Source organism: Poecilia formosa, unplaced genomic scaffold (assembly GCF_000485575.1).
Source record: "Poecilia formosa unplaced genomic scaffold, Poecilia_formosa-5.1.2 Scaffold3, whole genome shotgun sequence".
NCBI classification, from domain to species: domain Eukaryota; kingdom Metazoa; phylum Chordata; class Actinopteri; order Cyprinodontiformes; family Poeciliidae; genus Poecilia; species Poecilia formosa.
This window is the reverse complement of record NW_006799942.1, coordinates 2,934,114-2,956,805: the sequence shown is the minus strand read 5'-3', so window position 1 is coordinate 2,956,805 and position 22,692 is coordinate 2,934,114. Positions and strand designations below refer to the sequence as shown.

Genomic DNA, 22,692 nt, shown 5'->3' with positions numbered 1-22,692 from the left:
CATTAAATCCATGTGGGTCTTTCTTTGTTTAATAATCACATTTTCTGTATATTAATGTTTGTAGATTGTTATGTGGATCAAAGGACTTGTACTGAAATGAAGAAATTTGCTGATAATTTCTTAGTTTGATGGTAATTGCTGCATTGAGCATTAAAGGAAACTGGGCTCCTCTTCCATTTTGTTTCTCATTTCCAAATGACTATATTCCTAAACCTGAGCAGGTTTTGAAATACATCAACTTAAAATGTTTAGTCTGTAACTAGGCCGAAAGAAATAAATTAATCACAAGAACACCATCAACCTGTCAGAATTTTCTTTTAATTTGATCAAATCAAACTGATCAAATGAATGTCTGGCTGGTTATTGGTGAAGGAGGACCAGTGAACAATTATGCTAGAAATATCATCCAGGAAACATTTATTATCTCCATGGATTTAAATACAGTTGAAAAGGACAAATTTTTCCTCACCAGCTCATCGTTTCTATTCAGAACACTTAATTCACTATTATAAGATAACTGGGAACTTATTTGAAGAAAAGGAAAAATTCAAGGCGGAAGAATCAGAATACAACTGTATACATTAATTATGCATAGAAAAGTACATCATTTATTGATATGATTTAGGCTATGTTGTTGACAGAGCTGTTACAAAAAAGGCTGTCACATGCCACTTCACTTCAGAATAATGGTGCTGGTCAGAACTGGAGTAGGACAGAATCCAACCTGAATCAAACCAGAATTTTAAAAAGTCAAATAACAGTTTTTGTTTCAAGCAGTCATTCAACTCTCTGTTGAATTACAGACAGACTAGGCTCACCAAATCTGGGTGGGGTGCCAGTTTGTCAGGTCTCCAAGAGACTGCCTCCCTCTCAGTGAACATTCCTTCTGTCTTCATGCTTATCAGTGGATAAATCATAAAAATTTTACAATATGAGCTCAAACTTGAATTAGATTGATCTTTCAGATATAATATCATAAATCATTTGCAATATTCAGCTCTTGTGTTTGGTGCATTGTACTTGCTTTTTTTAGAGTTTCCTTTAAATATTAAAAAATTTAGATAACTTTATTAATTGCATAATATTTGTGTTGTGTGTGTGCTAAAATACTAAACATCACTGGAGAAAAGCAATATAAATTATGGTACAGGGTCTTAAAGCTTGACCTGTCAGATGTCCAATGAGAGGTAAACATAGTGAGACAGAGAACAATTAGATATTTAAAAACTAGAAAAGAAATGACAAAATCACGTTGTAATTTTCCAGAAGGACAAGAGGCTTTGTTTTGTACTCAGAACATCAGCATGGTGTAAGATGTGCATAAAATATCTCCCAGTTTGAAACAGATGAATAATGAATCCCTGTTTTTTGTGATTTAAGGGCCACAAATCTTTCAGTGCTCTAAATTATTCATGTATTCAACTGAATCTGACTTTGAGGACATTTTTCCTTTCTTCTCCTGTTTCATGAATTTAGAGTGTCCCCTTCAGAGGAATTGCACCAAACTGCCAAGGCCAGCAGAGGTAACATAGAACTGCGTTTTCGAAAGGTTCCAGCCATCTGTTGCATGTCTCGCACTAAAAGACCTCTTTGTTTTTGTCTTTTTCTTCGTTCCTCGATGTTCATTTGAGATGGTGCCAGTATCACATTGCTGCGTCTCCTTGTTATTCTGGAGAGGTGCATTCTTATCAGGCGGCTGTCCTGTATGTGTGTGGGAGGATAAGGTTGGGGGGGTGTCACGGTAACGCCTCGGTATGCTTGCTCCGCTCCATGCCCTCCAGTCTGTCGAGATCGCTCTGATTGGCATGCCACCGCTGTGAGATGAAAAGCAGTGGTGTGATACAAATTTATTGGGCCATGTTTCATCCTCTGAATCCTTTTGAAAGCAAAATTGGGATTCTCAAATAGTTCTGAAAATCTTGGAGACAAACAATATTTTACCTGCTTTGACATGAGTGACACAAATTTTCAGTTTCATTTTTCCACTGCAGACTTGTCTCATGTTGGAGTCTTGACAAATTGGCTGCTAGGAAATATGGATCATGTCTGCTGGAGTTAAAACTCACACATTTCTGAGCACATTGCTCAATTACTTGGCAAAAATAGTATGATAATCATTATTTCTATGCCAACTTTCCAACTTGAACAAACAGGATGTCTTGGTGTGACATAAAGATGTTATCCTGAGCTGAAAGGCCAGTTTTCACCGCAAGTAAGATGAACCAATTCAAAAAAGGAATAAAACATTGTCCAAATAGGCAATAAATAAATAAATAAATCATCTATTGATTACATTTGAAATTAAAGACACCTGCCAACAAAGCAACGGTTGAAGTCTTGATCGGGATCTAACAGACCAGGTGTAAATTCTGATTTCTTTTTAAAACAATTTTCAGTGTAGACAAAGACAAATTAAACCTGCAGTAGTTATGAATATATGTGGCATGTCACTACTAAAAGACAAAAAGTAGAGATGTTCTTAAGCAATAGTGGTTTGTGTTTTCTCCTATGATGCAATATTTTTTTTAATCTGCGTCTCAGTCTCTGAGTTTGAAGGTCAAATATCATTTTTAGGAAGTACTTTAATATCAATGCCGCACATTTACACAACAATAACATTGTTAACATAAAGCATTAAGAAAAATATCTGGAGCTTTATGTTTGTGATTGTTAACAGCTTTAAGTCATGGTTAACAGCTGGAAGTACAACGATATTGCCCCCTGAAGTCTGAATTATGATTTGAAAACCCTGAGATCTCTGAACACCACTGAGTTTAATTCCAAGTGTAGCTGCTGCCAGTGCTGCACATAGTTGTTGAAAAAGCAGCAGGAATAAGCTACTTAGTAGCACTTCTGTTTCTGTCTAATGAGAACAGTGGCACACATTGCATTATAAAACAGCTATTTGTGTACTGATGTTCCTTTTGTGCTTAAATGTTTGAAATTAAGGTAAATATATTGTCATGGTCTTGTGTTGCTGGTAGATGTTACCACAAAAAGAGTCAGCGAACTTCACTGGTTTTCAGAATTGTCACTCTGTGATCTCTTTGTACTTGTCAGACAAATTCTGATGGTTTTTGCAATGAGGACACTGGCGATTCTTAGTGTGGTGTAACTTGCAGATCCAAGCTCCAATACTAAGACAAATCAAACTCTCTCCTCGAGAACTCACTCATTTTGAGTGTGATGTAATTCCAACTTCCTACAGGGAAATCAAACACAGGAGAAATGTACAATGCTGAAAAATCTTGTGGGTTTTTTTTAAGCACAATTTCTCATTTGCCTCAGTCCTCATCCCCCTCAGCTTACATTGAAAGTATGACAGGAATAGAAATAGTTGAATGCAGGAAATATGCAGGAATACTAATTAAAAAAAAAAAAGCTCCATTGTTGCTGTGGTTTCTTCCACAGACAGCATTAGTGGACAAGTACAAAGTGGACCTCTACGTTAACATAATTTCTTATTATTGTCGCATACGAAAATGCAAACAATCTCCTGCAAAAAAAAGAAAAAAGAAAAAGTGAAACCAGTCTCCTCATCAACTTCTTTAGATTTTCTTTTTCAGCCGTTTCTCCTAGTTCTTCTTAAATTGACCAGGACTGCTGAGAGATATGAAATACATCTGGCGATGCAGCAAAAACTTAAAACTCTGAGTTCTCAATTACTTGGTAGGTATGCTGAGACAATCAGTTTCTTTAAAGTTTCCAGCTTCTAGAGTGACCTTGAGTTTTGATTGGTTTTAATCATTATAGCCAATCAAGTTTAAGATATTGCTACATTAAAAAAAAAAAAATCCTCAGATTAAAATTGTGTGATTAAAAAAGAGAAAAATTGATCAGGGATAAGGAAAGGAGCTGGCTGAAAAGACGCAAGGATGGCAGCACTTCCTTCCATTTTTAAAAATAGATTAAATGATCACCAACTTATATGTGATCTCAAGAATCTGAGATCAGTTTGAAGTAATTAGGTTCACATTTATATCTTTTACTATGCTTGTCTTAATATGTGGCGGTTTTGTTTTCACAAACAGAATAAATACTACATTAATCTCAAACTGTGTTTTTGTTCTACCAAGCTAAGTATTTAATATTTTAGGATGTAGTCTAGATTCCTTTTTAGAATGTGGAGTCTATGAATTAAGTTAAGGTTATAGTTGATGCAGTGATGGAAGTGGCGAGGGTACGCTTGCCCCGGTGCGTTGGCCTTGCTCAGTGTTGCAGTGTCTGGTTGTTCTTGGATTGTGCGCACCGTTTTTCACTCAAACAGGAAGATTTTGAAAGCGTTCTTGCAGAGCAGGTTCCTACTGTAATGGAAATTTATCTGATCCCTCTGTCAGAGAATACTGCAGTGCAATGAACGGTCAAGTATAAAAGTCACACCTCTTGCTCGGCTCATGCGCCCACTGCAAATCTCTAAAAGTGCAACCAAACCTGAGATACCTTCAGATACCATTTTCAGTGTTATTAACCTCATACAGCGACCAACATTTTTTTCTTACTGTGGTTACAATGCAACAGTCTGAGGGCTTCCACCTTTTAATGACTGGAGATTACATTTATTTAGAAATCAAGCTATCCTGTAACAGAGCAGCATCCTGGGTAGTGAGCCATAGCATTCATGTAAAAAAAACAAACAGCAATAATTGTTGCAAAACAGATTACTCCTCAAGTCTAACGCATTTCTTAGTAATATCATACAATTATTGCAAAAAGCAAAACCAATGCTGTGCTTTTATTTTCATTATGATTCATCTACTAAACCAAAAGAGAAATTCACCAGTACACCTGGACATATTTAACTTTTCCAGCAAAGAGAATTGAGAACTTCTTCAATTTTTTTATACCTGTCTTCTGTTTGGTTTTGACCAAACTGAATTCAGATTCTGTAGAAAAATAAATACCCTAAATACCCGATGATGCAACTAAAATTTGCACCAGTAAAGAAATTGTGTGCTTAATTACTGACGGGGAAGATGATCTTGTTTTTATTTCTAACTCAGTCTCAGATAGTACAGTGAGTTTTATGAAATAAAAATATAACAATGGAGTAGTTACTCAAATTACAAACTGCATGTGAATAACTGTATACTGCATATTAATAGTTAAAGTGCTTTGGCCACAAAATTGCAGAACAGTTATTCTTGATCTGTTCAGTTTCTGCAAATAATCTCAAACATAACAACTCAAACTGTCCCTTTGTCCTATTTGTGAAGCACAAAACTTTTTCCTTTTCCTCACAACAAAACCCCATATTTGTGCAAGAATGTAATTCACAATCTGCATAATAATTGTGCATGTGCTGCATTTGCGAGCTATATTGTGACATTTCCTTGTCTTTTTATTTCAAAGTTTAAACTTATGTTCCACATGGGCTTAGCAGAATGTCAAATCAATCCCCCTTCCCTCCTCTGGAGCATGTCTCATTAGCATGCAGTGCAGAAACCAGTGTCCTCACAAGGGCAGAGCCGGAATGGCATGGAAGCAGAGCCGGCTTGGATATTGGTGAATGACGTGGAATCGGCGGCCACTTTGGCACCCTCCGGGATTAGTGACAAGAGCAAACTGAGGCCAGAACTGTTATCTTCATCCTTCAGTCCTCTCTCGTGTTCACACAAACACAAGCAACACGAGCTCTTTAAAGCTTGTGCAGACATGACGATGAATTTGCACCGGCTTAATTAGCCTTGGCAAATATTTTTAGCATGTATGTGAGCGTGTGAATAACACTTGCCCGTCATGGGTTTGGAAGTAGGTGTAGCCTCCCGAAGCAGAGTGGAAATGAGGTAAATCTTTTTTTTTTTTTTAATTAAATAAGTTGCTCCCTTTCCTCTGCGCTTGATTCCTCCCAAAGCACATAACCATTAATACTGCCTGTAGCATCTTACTGAAATATTCATCATTTTCCTTTCCTCTTGATGAGCTACGATTAGGAAAACATTCCCACACGAACATGTGCTAAATTCAAGAACCCCTCCAATATGTGTGATTTTGTACATAAGGTTACCAAATGTGAAGAAAGCGAATGGCTAGGGAAGAAGTAATCAACCGATCACTCCCTTCTGGTCTTCATGTCAGCAGGCAGATGGCAGAGAAGCCGGGCTTCTGTGGGAGGGGAGGTGCCTTTTCCCCTTCACAGCTTCACAGAGGAGGGCCAGGTGTCATCTGCCACAAAGTTAACACTCTCATGAATCCCATTAATGTGCTAACAAGCTCACATGAGATTCAGAGCCATGCATGATATTTATTTTAAATCAGTTTACTCTGAATCTATTTGTCGATAATGGCTCAAAATGAAGCTCAAAAATCGAACATTTGAAAAACACAATTAAATATTCAAAAATGGATAGGATGGTATAATTTATCTTTTAGAAGGAGTAAATACTTCAAGTTTCCTATTGTCAGATAACATTTGTATCACTTTTCTAATGAGGCACTCTACATGAGTTGAAACAGAAGCCAAAAATTCACGTTTCACGTCTTTATTGTAGCGTAATTGATTGTTTGTTTTGTTGGTTTTTTTTACCTAAATTTTGTTATAACCTTGTGGACAAAAGGTTTAACCTTAAAAAAATATAATTGTTTATTGCTCATCTTAAACTGAGTGTTTTGGAAATTTCCCCAGAGTAATTGCAGTTGAACTCAAACAATAACCACTTTTCTTTTTACCTAGATTGGCAATTTAAAATGTTCATAAGCATAATTTAGACAATTCAGCAGTGTGATTAAATGAATATTTAATGTAGCCTCGAAGTGACAATGACAACAGCCTCTTCCACAAATAAATTCTGTCATAAAGCCTCCTCTGAGCCTCCTCTCTCCATTTAAATGAAGACGATGGTGCCAGCAGTGTGGGACAACAGAAGGTGTGGTGCCACATTGACGTCAGTGCTACACAGAAAATCTGCATAAGTCTCCCTCCGTTCTTTTCTAAATGAACGGAGGTCAAAGTTAGCATAGCAATCCTGTTCTTAGCTGAGCAGATGTTGCAAATTAGATCATTTTCACCTTAGACTTTTCGTCAGACTCACTTCTGAGTCGCGATGTTAGATTCTGGACGTGGCTTGTTGCACAAATCATTGTGTCATTTCTACTTTGACCAATGAAACCTGTTTTATCTTTTTTCTAATTCTGCTTAAGTGGGACTATGACTACTTTGCATAGTCAAGGAAGTAATACAGGTGGGTTGACTTCTGTGTGGATCGCGGCACAAAGCACCCTGACTCTGCCTTCAAGTGTTTTGTGAAAGGGACTTTTATTAGCTTATTCTACTTTGGTATAAGCCTTTTCTTTACTTCCTTGCAGATTGTATTGTTTCTACTGAAGGTATGAACAATGATACCAAATACTGAATTCCAAATACTATCCTCTAAGTCAAATTGTTTTAATGAACACAACATTATCTGCTTGAATAATGTTGAATTCTTTTCAAGTATTTAAATAAAACAATTTCACACTTTTACAGCAGCAAATATAAAATTACTACCAAAGAAAAAGCATGGTCTGTTTCACTGTTAGCTCATACATCTCAAAGTTAGGAGCTCTGATCTGGGAATGTTTTCAGAGCGGGCTGCTAACTGCTATTAGCAATACAAGGCAATAGCAATGAAGAACAAATGACTATGCATGCACAAAATGACACTGAAAGGCAAATTATTGGGGTCAATTGACATGGCATGCATGATTTTGAAAAGTGGGAGGAAGTACGCAAGAAGAACATATGCAGCACAAGAAACTGTAATCTGCTTGCAGAAAGATGTCAGCTGGCAAACACACCCAGGCGCTTCTGAAAACTGTTCCATCATGCTGGCCTACAGCTTTCTTAATGATGCAAAGGGAGTCATTCCTTCCCCCTGCTCGCTCAGTGTGAGGTGTTGCTGAAAAGGCAATGACTCAATACAATTGCCTGGGCTTACAGGCAATTGTAAGCCCAGGACCTCTTGGCACTGGTTGATTTTGGACCTCTTGGCACTGTAAACAGAATGAGAGTGTTATGCATTAAGCTTAAGACCTTCCTGTGTGCCACAATGATTGGGTTATACTTGTATAAATTAGATTTATTGTGTATTTATGAATAATTGGAAACAATCTGGACCAAATTTTCATGTGAGGCGCCTTGAGATGACATTTGTTGTGAATTGGAATGATATAAATAAGCTGAATTGACTAAATGTGGTGGTTTGTGGCCTATTTTAAAGACCATAATATGAATTATTTGTTTTAGATATTTATAACGCTTTCATTCTAATATGATCCCCTACAATGACTCCTAGAGTATTTTTGAAAGAGTACATGTTGTGCCAAACATCAGTATAGCTGGTAGGATGCTGACACTGACCATCAACACAAAGTACCACAGTGGTCAAACAAAGAGTCAAAACACTGCATGTCAGCACTGACCCACTGGGTTTAGGACAGCAGTACGGACTCTGCTCGATTGGCAGTAGTAGTGCCAGGATTTTGAGAAATGTAAACACACAGACAGGTGACAACTACAGGAAGTGAACAAGTAGAAGCCTGGACACATCTCCAAAACAACACTGTCAAACATGGACGAATCGCTGAACGTGTGAAGCAATGTCAGAAGGAAAATTGAAACAAGGCTCCCAACAGATGTAATCAAGTAACAATGAATCGCAGGCCCATCAAGCAGGTCGGTGGAGTATCATACAGGTGCAGCTGTCCAGGTTGGGGAAAGATCAGAGCTGGCTTCTGGGAAGCAGCACATAGAGACTTGCTTGAATATTGTCTGTCAAACCCCAGATGTACGTTTCGAAACTTGTCCCGATAAATCTGAACACCTTGGCAGCATAGCAGAGAGGGAACAGGATGCCATTCTGTGTTTTCTGCCCACAAAGTGACATGGTTAATAATAGAATGGTCTTTGTTTGGACAGCTGTGGAAAAGGCAGCAACAAAAGGTGTCAAAGATTCAGGTGAAATGTCTTGCAGAGTTTTCACTGCTATCTCACATATAAAGATATCTTTTTAAAGAATTCATGTGGTGAATTGACACAGTGTTGGATACGAAAAAAAGACAAAAACAAAAACAAAAAAAATACCAGAACTTTAAGATGTGAGATGAGAGGAAAACTGAGACTGAGAAATGTTGGATGCGGTTTCTTCTTCTTGAGACCCCTGCTCGTTCGGGGTCTCATTTGAGGAGCTTTGTCTGCAGCTGAGTATTACTCACCATTTGGTCCTGTTTATGGATGCAGTTTTCTGACAACTTCACACAAACATGAAATGCCCAAAGTTCAGATGGGAGGATCCTTTTTCAGGACTGCTGTTAGTTTTGCAAACCATAAATCTGATCTCTGCAGCAGAGTGGGGGAAAGAAGACCATCACTGAAAGAAAGCCATAAGGTATACGTTCAACAGTTTGCCCTGAATCATGAGGCGGCTGTGCATGAAAGAAGGTGATCTGATCAGACGAGACTGAAATGTAGCACTTCAATTGAACATAGCATTCTTACTGTGAAACAAAGTGTTTTTACAAAACAATAGAGAAGCTGTTCAGAGTTTGTGGGGAGATGAATAGAGTTAAATAGAGGTCAACCAAAGGCTTCAGAAGACTTAAGACTAGGGTAGACTTGGGCCATTCTTTAAGGAGAATACAGAACTTTGATGACTTGGTTTCAATCAATGTATATTCATGAGTTAGAATGGTTCACCAAGAGCCCAGATCTAAATTTTACTGAAAATCTGTGGCAAATTTTGAAAATGGATGTTCACAAAAGCTCTGCATCCAACCAGACTAAGCTTTACCTATTTTGCAAAGATGAATGGGAAAACAACTACAGTTTACAGATGTGTAAATCTGGTAGACACATACACCAAAATACTTACAACTGTAAAAACAGAGAGATGACTTGTGGTCTGAATGTGTGATACACATCTCTGATTTTTTTGGTCAAAAATGTAGAAAATTCTGTGTCACTTTCCTTCAGCTTAACGCTCATATAATATTTGGATAGTAAAGTAGTCCATCTTAGCCGCAGAACTTGACAAAGTGTGTAGAAGTTTGTAGCTGTCACATCAACAAATAGGAAAAAGGTCAAGGGGAGTGAATACTTGTGCAAGGCATCGTCTTTGCTTTGGGAAAACGAGCACAAACACAACACAGAGGAACATTTCACTGTTGGTGCAATCGTTATTGAAGGTGATGAGCTAGCAGAGAGGAGAGCGGGGAGGGTGGAGACAAGAGAGTCACAGGGAGAGGGGATGGGAGTAGAATGAGCACTAAACCGCCTCTTCTTCTCTCTCCAGCACTTCTCCAGGAGAAAATCAGCTTCACTACAGCCCCTGTTAGACAGGGCCATTTGTTTGTGTGTGTCCATTCATAGAGACGACCCACATTCGTCAGTGTCCTCTCCAGCTGTAGAACCTGTCTGCACTGAATGACAGAGAGGGAGACGGGAAGAAACAGGGGAAATCTGTCGGGAGGCAGATCTAGTTTGCTCTGCTGCAAGCCTGAAGACAGGATGGATTTCTGCACAAAGTGAGCAAAGAGAAGCTAAACTGCACGTATTAAGGTCTGTAACTTTTCTTTTTTTTATCATCTGTCGTGAAATAATCCAGGCATTAAATGTGAAGTTTACAAACTGTTTGGTGAGAGGAAATATGAGCAAAGAAAGAGGCTAATTTATTATGCAAAAGGGGGTCGCTGGGGTTTCCAAACAAGAGTAGCAGTAGTTGTGGTGTCAGATGAGATGAGGGAGAAAACCAGGGAAGAAGATGAACCCTAATGGTTCCCCGAGTTGCTGGATCCAGTAAACAAGGTTAATATAAGTGAGGGGGAAAATATTTATATATGCATCTTTCCACCAACTTGGGGAAAAGAATACGCATTTAATGGGGCAGTGGAAGAGAGAAAAAAGTGGTGATGAGTGGGGCGATTGCATCCCCAGAGGGAGAGGAAGAAATGGAAGTATCCGTTTAGAGTAATGAGAACAAAACAAGGTTTTGTTTGTGTTTAAAATGTTGCATGACTCACCATGTGGACTATAATAAACAGAAAGTAAATGGGCTGCTCAAACTTAAAGTTGCGGTCACACTCCAAAGCATAAGGGGTAATTATCAGATATGAGAAGAATGTGTAAAAGTACGCTTCAACAGGAGGATGATACAAAACGCACACACACACACATCAAAGCAATACAGCTCATTACCAACACTGGCCACTGACCAAAAAAGTCCAACGCTTGCTATTCAGACAGATCACAGTACCTGACAGTCTGCGTGGGTCTCGGCTCATTTTACCTTGCTGCCGATTATCATAAGCATATAGCAGCTCCTTTCGTCCCAATTTGCGCCTTTTGAAATCTGCGCACTTTAATGCCCTGAATATCTGAGAGAATCAGATAACAGCCCCGCTTACAGAGGGGTTCGACCCCTGCTGCGGCTCTGAGTGCATTCAGGTGTGCTACCGGGAGATTGTGTCATTCACATGTTAAAAAAAGGGGGGCGGGGGGGGAGCAACGGATAAACTGCCAAGACTATTGTCTGCAGATCCCATTCAAAATCATCTGTTCATCTGAACCAGGAGCCCTGTTGGTTCTTTTTTGGCAATCCAAATTGGAGAGAAAGCCATTGTTATTTAACAAAAGAAAATGCATTAAGGCGTGTGATGCTGACTGAAGCATCACTTTTCTTTATACTTTGATCATCCCTGCATATCTCCGACCCCTGCGAGGGTTATCTGTGGAATTTGGGGCTGCAGGAGTCGTTTGGGATTCATGAGGTTGAGCCTGAGGTCTGTTTTCAGTTGATCTGGCTCAGAAGATGGCATGCTTAACATGGTTGGAATTCAGTCTACTTTTATCTCCTGCTTTTTAAGACGAATCTGCTATTTGAGCTGAAGCTGCAAATCTGCAAGGGAGGGAAAGTTTTTACATTTATTATAGGTGTAGTGAACATATGCACTGATTAGGAGCCTTCCCAGTATTTCTGCCTCAGGCTCAGTTTTTGTATTTTTATTTTTCAGCCGTGCAGTGGAATGAGAAAGTATGAACACACTCGCACGCACTCAGAGGAAATGGCCCAAATGCCGTGACATTTGGCCACATCTAGATCTCATGAATTATTCATGCGTGAAAGATCTAACACCAGGCCTGATCAGACAGTGAGAATGGGCACCTCTGGGATGTTTGCAATTCAATAGATATTGGTCAGCCCTACAAGCAAGCATGGATTGTTACAATTAGAGTAATCTCAAGGGCTACTTTGTGTTGGAGATATACAAAAGTTTAATTAGAAACATCAGGGAGTCCCAGACAGACCATTTGCCTCTGACTTAACTGAGATAAATACTACTACTAATAATACTAATAATAATAATAAAAAAACATTAAGTGACAAATTAAAAAAAAGAAATAAGGAGAAATGTCAATAAATGGATTAGTGTGATGGAGGTGTAACAGAGATAAATTAAGTTTCTTAGCCTGTTTATGTTGAATTTTTTTTACTAAATCTTTGGTCAAGGTGTAGCTAGTGCAAGCCTTTACAAGCTACTTATGCTGTCATCTTAAATGATCACACTCATTTAAAATCAAAACACAACTTGCTGAAATTAAAATTATTGGGCAGCGTAACTCCTCGGCATTTCTTCTTTCATCTTGTGGAAGAGGTTCAGGAAGTTTCTGTGAAAAAGAATGATTCTCCTTTTTTTCTTTTTTTTTTAAAGGATATTCCTGCAGGAAGAATATTAGAACGTTAACTTAAGCCGAGTAAGTATAAAGCAGTGACATTGAAGAAGATTACACAGAGATGGAGGGAAGAAATGAGAAGCGTACAGAAGACAGATTGAGAAAGTGGAGCGGAGGAAGCTATGCGGCATGAAGTCTCAAGAGGAGTTTTGGCTGAGTGTACTTCACTAGAGGATGGGGCTGTTTGAGGAGCCTGAGCAGATGAAAAAGAAGTTTGAACATTAAGCGTCAGAGCTCACTGTACATACAGGCGTACGGGAGACCAAACATGCCAAAGTTTAAATCTACATAACTCCTGGAAGAGATTTTTCAAAGGTAGCCAAGCAAGTTTTGTGGACTTGATGGCAGTAAAATAGCTGACAAAAGAAGGTCTTTATGTGAATGAAAAGCAGGAGTACTGATGGGCTCCAGGCTGGGATATTTAATGCAACAAGAAAAAAAAATGGAAATCAGAAAGCTGACAACCCAAACTGACTAAAAATATGATGCGAAAAAGCTTAACTTTTCTAGTGGAATAGATTTTCCTTTATGACTTGATTAAGAAGGATTGGAATTCAAGTCACAGAAGGTGAAGCCCAGGGATGTTTAATCTAAGGGAATGGTGTTCAATCAACTTATTTATTTCAACAGAGCAGCAGCAGCTTCAGAAGCTTCTGCTCCTGTAGGCAGGCCTTCACAAACTGAAGACACGCTGGTTTTCAAGACGCTGAAAGAGAAGTGCAAGAGCAGCAGAGATCAGAGTCAAAATATATTTTCCTTGTTAGACGTCCCTTCATCTGCTTGAGAGTCGGCATTTACCTTCAGCACTGGGTGAAGAAAACCCGGAAGATGTCTTTGCCAATTTTACTGAAAAAAGATTTAACAAAGGTTAACAGACTCTTAAACATGAGGCATGATTTTCTTTTATTTTCAAGTTGCTCTTTTAGAGAAGATTCTCAGGCTTTGAAAACATTATCAAACCTAAAATGAGTTCTGTTGCCGCATAACGAAAAGTGATTGAGGTAATTTTGAAAAGAGCTAAAAACTGTAATTCTGCTTGCACGCTCTAAATCATGGATCTTTTAGAGCAAATATCCTTCAACTTTGAAATGCATCTTATGTTCCAGCACATCTGAATCAAAAAAACGGCTCATTACCAGGCACCTACAGAACCTGGTGACACTCTGAGGAGGTAATTCAGACACTATTACCGCTATCATATCTAGTGCAAGCTGCGTATGGGATCAGAGATACTCCCTGTTTGCACACTTGACCTTCAGAATGACCCACAGTCTGAAGCAGTGAAAGTTGAATTCCTTTCCAAGTAAACACAGAGAAACATCTGAATACGCTGTAAGATTTGCTTTCAGCCTTTTGATCGTTGAGTGTCAAGCTGAAAATTTGCTAACTTGAGTCACCAGTTTCTCAGTCCATCAAGTGCAAACAGATGGATCCTCTTCTTTCTAATTTTACATCCATGTGTCCAAATAACCCCACTGCAACATGCTAAGGTAGACCTTTTGGGTTTTAAAAGGTATTTATGTCTGTATTTGGAGACTAAAGGGATAGTTGCTAGAGGAAAACACACTGGTTAGTCTTCTATCCAAGTCAGTTCTTTTTTTTTTTGCATTTGATTTTTTCTTGAACTTCCTTTATGGCTTCATTCCATGTCTGTTTATGTCCAGAAACCTCAACCACATTCTGAAATGAAACAAAAACTCTGACTACATCCAATACAAACTGCAGATGGATTGGTCATTTTCCATTTTCTGACTTATTTTTCCTTTCTGTTTTGGCTCATAAAAGACTGATATTTTGCAAGAATAAAAGAAGCCTCCCACTCAAATGCCTTGCTTTGAAAATGGTGCTCAGGGTCACTCAAAATTATGTTCATCAAATATAATTAACAGGCTTTTTTATCATTGTCATCCCATGAGACCCAATTGAAAGACCATATTTCAGCTACTTGCAAAATCTGACGCTGGAGAAATATTTCATCTGGTATGAGTAAATGCCAGATGAAATACGGCATTTACTCATGCATATTTGAACAAATTATTTAAAATCATATACAAGTTTGTGAAACATACACACACACACACACACTGTAAAACAGGCTGGTAATTCAAATTGGCAAGTTTTCACTCAAATCTCAAAAGACTAAAAACAATTAATTTGCAGTCAGTGGCTATACAAAAGCAAATCTTGCAATCTTGCAAATCTTGCATTAAAATGTTTCTCTGTGTTTACTTGGAAAAGACTTGAACTTTCACTGTGGGTCATTTTGAAGGTTAAGTATGAAAACAGGAAGCAGCTCTGATCCCTTTTACAGCTTCCACTTGATGTGATAGCAGTAGTAGCTTAAAGGCTGCAAACTAATCACACATATTTCCTTCTTTAAGAGTCAGGGTCGTGTAGGTACAGTATGACGAGCCTCTCTGGTTTGACTGAAAATAGAGATATTTGAAGAGGCAGAGATGCTGTACGCAGTGTTTTCATTAGTTTACATTAACGATGCCCTGAGAAACCAGCTTGGGACGATAATTGTCTGATTTTCATTTTGATATCCCTCTCAACAGTGATCAGCCGCTGGGGATTCTTTTTCCAATAAATGAACCAGGTCTTGCTGACAACAAGAATAGTTTTAAAAAGCTTCTTAAGAGGAAACTGCATCACAGAAACATATCAACTGTTCATTCAGGCTTTTACACAGAGATAGATTTTGTTGGCCGTTTTAAACTTATTGTAATGAGATCCCTAAGAGAAACTGTTGAAATGACCACAGTTTTCTCTAATTTTACAAACATTTCATTGCCCTTTTCCCACTAGAAAAGGGCAATTCTAAGACAGCTGTTTCAAAGACAGTTATTGGCACTATTCTCATGTGACAAATTTTTCTCAAAGGAGACAAACTTGGTTGTTTTGTGAAAATGATGGACAGTCATGGTGTGGAAAGGACTGGCATTTATTCTTTCTAAAAAGACGGCCCTGTTTTGAATATATTTGACAAGCTTATTGAAACAAAAGCAATATCTTTATGCTATATATTTTAACTTTTTACTTAAAAGGTTAAAATATACTTTTTAACTCAATGTATTCATAGTGTAAGCTAACAGCAGTCTATGCTGGAACTTGGATGTAAAAAAATACATCGAACCCAACTTGACAGTGTTCTTGGTAGACCTGCTAATTGTTGTGCTCAGTAATCAGGCTAACTACTAATAGCAATACAAGCTAATATCATTGTTTACTTCTGAATTTTATACTTTTATCCAATGTAACACTACGATCACTAAAATTAGCTGCATGAACCTGTGTGAGTTAAAGATTGAAAGAAATACAAAGTCCAGGTGGCTCATATGCTTTTAAAGCAGCTGTCATTAAGTTTTATGTACAAGGCAGCCATAATGGATTTTAGAATTGAGGGTTGGTAAGAAATCTTAGACATTCATAGTTTGAATTGCGACTTCAAAGGGTGACTTTCTGTTAATTTTGCCAACTGAGGTCGTAGAAATACCATATTTTAAAAATTACGTTTACAAACGGTTCTTTAGTCAGAGTGGAGAAAAATATTTTCAAACACTACTGCTTTAAAACCTCTGCGTGGTACAAAGACTACTTAAAATGTATTTAGGGGTACTTGCTGAAAATCATCTAAGGTTATATATAAGTAATGCTATCTGGGACAATTGTGCCAGCTGCTAATATTAAACGCTAATGATAGCTTAAAGTGCAAATTCAAAATCAAAGTGAATAAAATCCTGATTACAGGAAGGGGTCTCACGGAAAGAGTGTCATTGCTTTTGCTACTTATGTAAAACAATTAATCTCTCATTGCAGCAGTTTGACTAAAAACATATTAGATGCTGTAAATTCCAACTCGAAGCTTTTTGTGAGAAGATCAAAATGTTACAAAATTGCACATATTAGAATTTTGTCTCTAATCCCCTTGGTGCATTTCTTCTTGGGAAACAACATGGTTTAGTTTCTTTTATTGTAGCTGAAACAGAAGGGAGACAAACGACAGCCAGATCGCTCTCTGAGGGTCATACACCTTTAAGAAAAAGAAGACAGCAGTTACCCAGAAGACAGAATAACAACTGAGTCTTGCAGACTGCAGCGAAACACTGATCTTCTGTCTGATGCAAGGTTCCTCTTCAAGGAGCAATTTAACTCCCATCTTCACTCAAGCACTCACTCCTTCCTTGAAATCCGGGAGTAAAGAGCAAGTTATGTCACAGATTTGATTTATAGATTTGAAGGCGATACACAGTAAAGAGGAAAAAAAATATATAAAAATGACTCAACTTTTCCCTCAGTGTCCTCATGTACCCTACCTTGCAGTTCCTGCTTTTCCTTGGGAAATTAAAACCAGCGGTATTTACGGTGCGTAGGCAGGCGTGTGAATGCACGTCTAACCTCTTCAGCCTCTCTGGGACTGTACGGCTTGCCCTCTTAAAGTAGATTAGCTTGAAAAAGAACCGTGCGTACGTCGTTGCCTGGATACAAAAAGCATCATTAGGCACAATTATCAGCCACTTCAGTGCACAATAAACAAGCTTCATCACTGATTTGACAACAACGCATCATGTAGGACCCTCAGCGTATGCAGAGCAGCAAAAAGGGGTGTGGAAAGAAGTTGAGGGCAAAGGTTGAGACCTTGGAAAGGTATCAAAGGAGACGCTTTGCTAAAGAAAATATAGGGTGTACTTCAAAAGTAGATGGACAAATCTTTTTATGAACAAAATGCCACATTCTGGCTGTAAATCATGAGAAACAAACTATGCAAACAAATGATTGGCCCAGTTTGATATTGGGGAGCATTTGGTAAAGAAAACAAGAGCATGGACAAAAGAGCGCCCAGTCGAAAAAAGAAACAAGGCAACCCAACTCATCCATCCTCATTATGCTGTGTGCCTGCCCGAAGCTACTTTGGGCTTCAAATTAAAGAGAGTAGAGTTCTTGTCAAATACACGACCCAGAGAAAAATAGATGAAAGGAACTGAAAAAAAAAAAAGCCTAAAATAAAGCAGTTTGGGGACAGGGAGGTTCACTTAAACTTTCTGCAAGTTTTCTTCCACATGAGGCTGGTGATGCTCACAGATCCTTTCTATAATCTCCTATAAGTGTATTCAAAAGGCTTCATAAGCCATTTGATGAAATTGCCAAACTCGGGGGAGCGACAATAATAGATGATATGACTCTGTGCAAAATTTAGCATAAAAGGGCCAATGATAATATAACAGAGCTGGTAGTTGGGTATTTTTTCATGGATTCGCTCTTGCCCATCTTTTCACCTTCTGTCTAAAACAAGGGTTTTAACTACCATCTCGTTTGGTTGGAAAGAGTAGGTTGTGTCACAGTTACTCAGCTTATTGTTTCAGGTGGATCCAGTTATCACAAAACATACACGTGTAAACATGGTGTTTTGTTTTCAACGAGAAACACATTTCTATATTAAATCAAGGTTTGCTTCTTCGTAATCTTGCTTAAAATAAACGTTAATTTCACTGTAGTCACATAATGCCCAATGGCACAATTTAGAAAAGCAAATGTGTATATAATTTTTGAGAACATTTATTCACATTTAAAAAGTACTTTTACACAGTGGTACTTCGCTTAATAACCAACAGTTCCAGTAAAATAGATTTAACTGAGTCCCATTAAAATAATATTTTATATTTTTAATGTTAATGAAAATGTTTAGAATGTAAGACCTGCTTTGAGGAGGAGCTTTGGGTAAATAGGCAGTGATTTGTGAGAGCAAACATCTAGTGACTCTGTAAAGTGTGAGCTCCTATGTTTATCTGGGTCTTCTGTTGACAACTCTGCTATGAAATTATCTCTTGCCTTCTGATTGTATCCTGCTTCTCTCACTCAAATTTCCTCTGCCTGTTGGTTTTATTTGCAAGGTAGGGTTTGTCTTCTCTTCTGCTTTCTGATTATTTTTTCAGTCCCTTGGTAACAATTCCAACAAATAGAAGGATTTTGTGTGACTGGGGTGAACTTGTTTTAGTTACAAAGTTCCCTCCAGGTTACCTAGTTAAGCTAATTAAACAATGACAACCACTGGCACTTATGCATGTGAACATGACCTTTACATGCAGTATCGTACTGCAGTATAACAATATTGACTTAACCTAATATTCCAGGTTGCTAATATTGGAAGTCGTAGTTACATTGCCGTCTATGTCATTGCTTAAATTCCTCAGAACTGTTGGCACTTTACCATTTTTGTAGAAATCCTTCTTTTTTTTTCTTATAGAACATTAGAGAATTTTATGGAATACAGGTATCACAATGTATCATGTGTTATTAATGCATTTTAGAAAAGGTCTTTAAAGAAAATGTTACAGTTAAACCTAATCAATGGGTATTTGGACTCCAGATTGACAAAACAGCTCATTTCAACAGACCAGTTGGGAACCCTGTGAATGCCGTAAATGGAAATGTGTCTGAGAAACTCAGGATTTATTTGTGCAGAGTCATTGACATGATAACATGTTCCAAAAATAACCTTTTTAAAGGTTATCAAGTCTTGTATTATGCGTGTTGAGAAGCTCAAGCTCACACCAACTCTTATGACCAATGTAGTGAAAGTCACTTTGCAATACTAATGTAATCAACATGATTTGAATATATATTCCTCAAACTAAATAGCAGGTAACGTGTTGGTGCGTGTGTACTCAGCTTTTAGCAGTCCAAAGGTAATTAACACCCACCTGCAATTAATGATGCTGATTGCTAATGCTTCTAGTAAACAACCAGATTTGCATCTTGCATGTTAATCCAGAACTTAATCTAGTTTCTGATTTAGACACGAATTTAAAAGTCTGATTATACATTTTCCAGTGTCATTCTCCCAACTCAGAGCATCAATATTTATAAAAACAATTGGCAACAACTCTAGCCATCAGAAATTGGAAACCTTTCTAAAATGCATTTAGTGTTTTAGTGTTTTTTTTTCTTTTCTATTTGCTACCTTTCCCTTCTGCACATAAATATTGAAAATGCTCCGTTAATGGGGGCCCACACACGCAGTTAATGTAGTTCAAACGGCTTGTGGAGAGCAAAAATATATTTCACCACTCTCCGCTGAATGTCATGCAAGTGGCCAGGAATGGAGGCTATATGGGCCAATGCTGAAAATGAATAATGAAATGGGGGAGAGAGAGGAAAATAAAGGGGGTGAGGGGGACTTAGCTGACAGATAAGAGCAAAGTGAATGCACACACCAGTGCAAGATGAAAAGTGTGTGCTGACCTTTTGCTTTCATTCTTGTCATGGTCATTTATTCCTCCCTTTGAAGTGTCTCTCTCCTCCCTGTCATAGATCAAGTCAAGACACAAGAGCGCCGTGAACCAAATACAAATCAGCCTCTCTCTCTCTCTCCTCTAACAGATGTCTCCTTGGTCCTCGCTCGGTTCTGAGCAGTGATTTGTGATGGAACATTACGAACAGTATTAATACACAGAGGAGGAAGGTTGCCGCTCGGTTGTCATTGTGAAAGCTGATTATGAGGGTTTAATTTCATCAGATAATGCCTTCATTTATGAGGAGACACTGCTGGAGGCAAGAGGTCTGACAGGCTTTCAATGTTACAAGCACTCCCCCTGCTGTTCATTAAAATAGTGGGGGAAGAACGGTTCTTCACTGAAGTAGGTGTATACGGTTGAAAAAAGTTATTATTCATTTTAGTTTCTGTTGTTTGTAGACAGGAGTTTTGGGTTTTTGATCTTTAACCATGTTCTTTTTAAAATACGTAGTTTTACACAAAGCATAGACGTTTATTTTTTTTTCTGTTTCACAACATGAAATAAAAATGTGGAAATTGTATTAATCTTAATAATTTTCTCCATCAAATGTGTTTTTCATCAGCAATAATTTAATATCATGCCTTGTATAACTTTTTCACACTTCAACCTACGACGCTTACAAATTTCTATGAATGTTAATGAGATTTTAAGTGATTAAACAATCCATAGATTTGTATAATTTCCAATTAGATGGAAAAAGGATATACGACTTTCTAAAGGTTTTGCAGATAATCTGAAAAGTTTACAGCTTTGCACATGAAGACAATAAAATTTTCTCCTTCTTCTTTTGCAAAATAGCTCAAGCTGTATTAAACTGAGTGGAGTGTCTGTGACCCAAATTTTCAGTTGGGTTTAGGTTGCTGTCCTGCCAGGTGAATCTCTGCTAGTATCAAGTCTTTCACAACATATTCATATTGTATCTCAACAGCCTTCTTTTTCCTGCTTATGAAAAGCATCCCCAACTCATGATGTTACCACAGTTCTTCATAGTGGGCTGTGGATTATCAGATGTTTTGCATCCATCCACAGACACTCAGGTTCCTCAGTTTTCCTGAATTTCATCTCATGTTAACTCAGGCTTGAAGGAAAACATTTTTTACTAAGTTTTGTGTAGTGTAAATTCTGAAGTGAAGGAGAAATCTGGGTATGCATTTCATACAAGTAAAGATTAATTGGAAGTTAGACAAGAATATTAGTGAAAGCTCTTTTGTCAGCAATATCAGACATTGTGAGAAAGAAAGCCTTGAGGTCGTTTAAATAATTAATGCTGGACTCTTTTGAGTTGCCGCTGCTTGGCAATACAAAATCATCTCTCTTTCTTTCCCTCCATGTCAAAATGTCAGCCAGAATGTCGGGAATGGACGTCCTGCTGGTGGACAACAACAAGACCGGAGTCACCCCGATAGACAATGGGACTTTTCTCCGTTTCTCCCCGACGTCTGCCTCCACGTCGGCGGCTGCCTCGTCTCCAGGAGGTCGCCAGGGCAACGTCTACGTCTACGTGTGGCTCTTCCTCGGGCTGCTGGTGTTCCTGCTGACGCTGCTCATCATCTCCCTCCACAGGCTGAAGAACATCATCTCATCGTCTTCCTCGGTCCCCGACTGCAGCAGCGAGGGAGGGAGCTCCTTCACCAACATGGAGATCTGCAGCATCTCCTCTCAGAGGTCCACCATCTCTGTGCTCTCCACCTGATCAAGCTCGCAGCGAGCAGACTTGTGTATAAATCCGACGTTTTCTCTTTACAGGCTGAGGATGCATGCAAAACAAACAAATAAACCAACAAGAGAAACTCCACAAGACCAGCTGATGGAATATCCTCCCATGCATGCATATTTTAATCCTGGCGGTTCAGTGACTCTGAAGTCTATATGCAATCTGCATAGCTACCACAGCGGTTACAAAGGTTAAAAGTCAAACATATCCTGCTAAACTGACTTGAACAACAAAGAATGAACCTGGTGAATACTTTCCCATTGCAGGGAAAACACAAAGTGAAAGTCAATTATCCTTTTGTGTTGACTTTTTCTGTCTTTAGAAGCTTTGTTAATCATATCCTGATGATATCTGTAGATTACGCTGCCAAACCCAGCATTCTAAAATATTAAACATCTGAACTTTGTAAACAGGATTGTGCATCTGTGGCAAATACTTTGAATTCACACTAAGACAACATATCATCCAGTACTGTGACGACAAGGAGGCGACACAGAGGAGAACATTTACAGAACAGAACAGGTCAAAAGTAGCAAAAACTACAGGATGAATTTCTGGCCTTGATAGTCAGATCTACCTGCGATACTTCCTGCCTCCTGTCAGCTCCCGCAGAGCCTGATGCCAGTCTGCAACGAACCTGAAGCACAAGGTTTCTCTCCACCTGTCAACCCTCATCCGTACTCCAGGATGACAACCCGGCACAGGTTGTTTCCCCTGTTCAGCAAGTCAAAGAACTGTTTGGCTAGTTTGGCACAGTTGAAAAGAAAAAAAAAAGAGAGAGACATGGTTCTAGTTGAGGGTGGTGGAAATATAAAGCACATTCATCTGAGGACTAGAGCTGAAGTGGATAGGTGGGATCTGGATAACCGGATAAACATGACATATCTTCAGCCAGGTTTTGAAAGAAAAAAACAACAACATGAAAATCACAACAGCGCTCAGGCAAATGTGTAGAAATCTTTAGAAGATATTTAATTTTT

The 22,692-nt window shown here is 38.4% G+C and overlaps 1 protein-coding gene and 1 long non-coding RNA gene across 3 annotated transcripts; one reads left to right on the top strand and one right to left on the bottom strand.

Annotated features, from left to right (window-relative positions):
- Positions 1 to 1,325: 1,325 nt before the first annotated feature.
- LOC107836914 (uncharacterized) lies at positions 1,326 to 3,166 on the bottom strand. The gene is made up of 3 exons (XR_001662891.1): positions 2,992 to 3,166; positions 1,942 to 2,026; positions 1,326 to 1,814 (listed from the first exon to the last, which is right to left on the bottom strand). It is a non-coding gene; the product is annotated as an uncharacterized LOC107836914 (long non-coding RNA).
- Positions 3,167 to 10,217: 7,051 nt separating this feature from the next.
- Positions 10,218 to 22,127, top strand: LOC103139983 (serine-rich and transmembrane domain-containing protein 1-like). Of its 2 annotated transcripts, none has more exons than XM_007554882.2 (2): positions 10,218 to 10,531; positions 21,346 to 22,127. In XM_007554882.2, exon 2 carries the CDS (start codon positions 21,347 to 21,349, stop codon positions 21,689 to 21,691), a length of 345 nt encoding a protein of 114 aa, XP_007554944.1. In that variant the 5' UTR covers positions 10,218 to 10,531; position 21,346; the 3' UTR covers positions 21,692 to 22,127. The 2 variants fall into 2 exon arrangements, with proteins under 2 accessions (XP_007554944.1, XP_007554952.1); XM_007554890.2 differs by having other exon boundaries at positions 21,342 to 22,127.
- Positions 22,128 to 22,692: the final 565 nt, after the last annotated feature.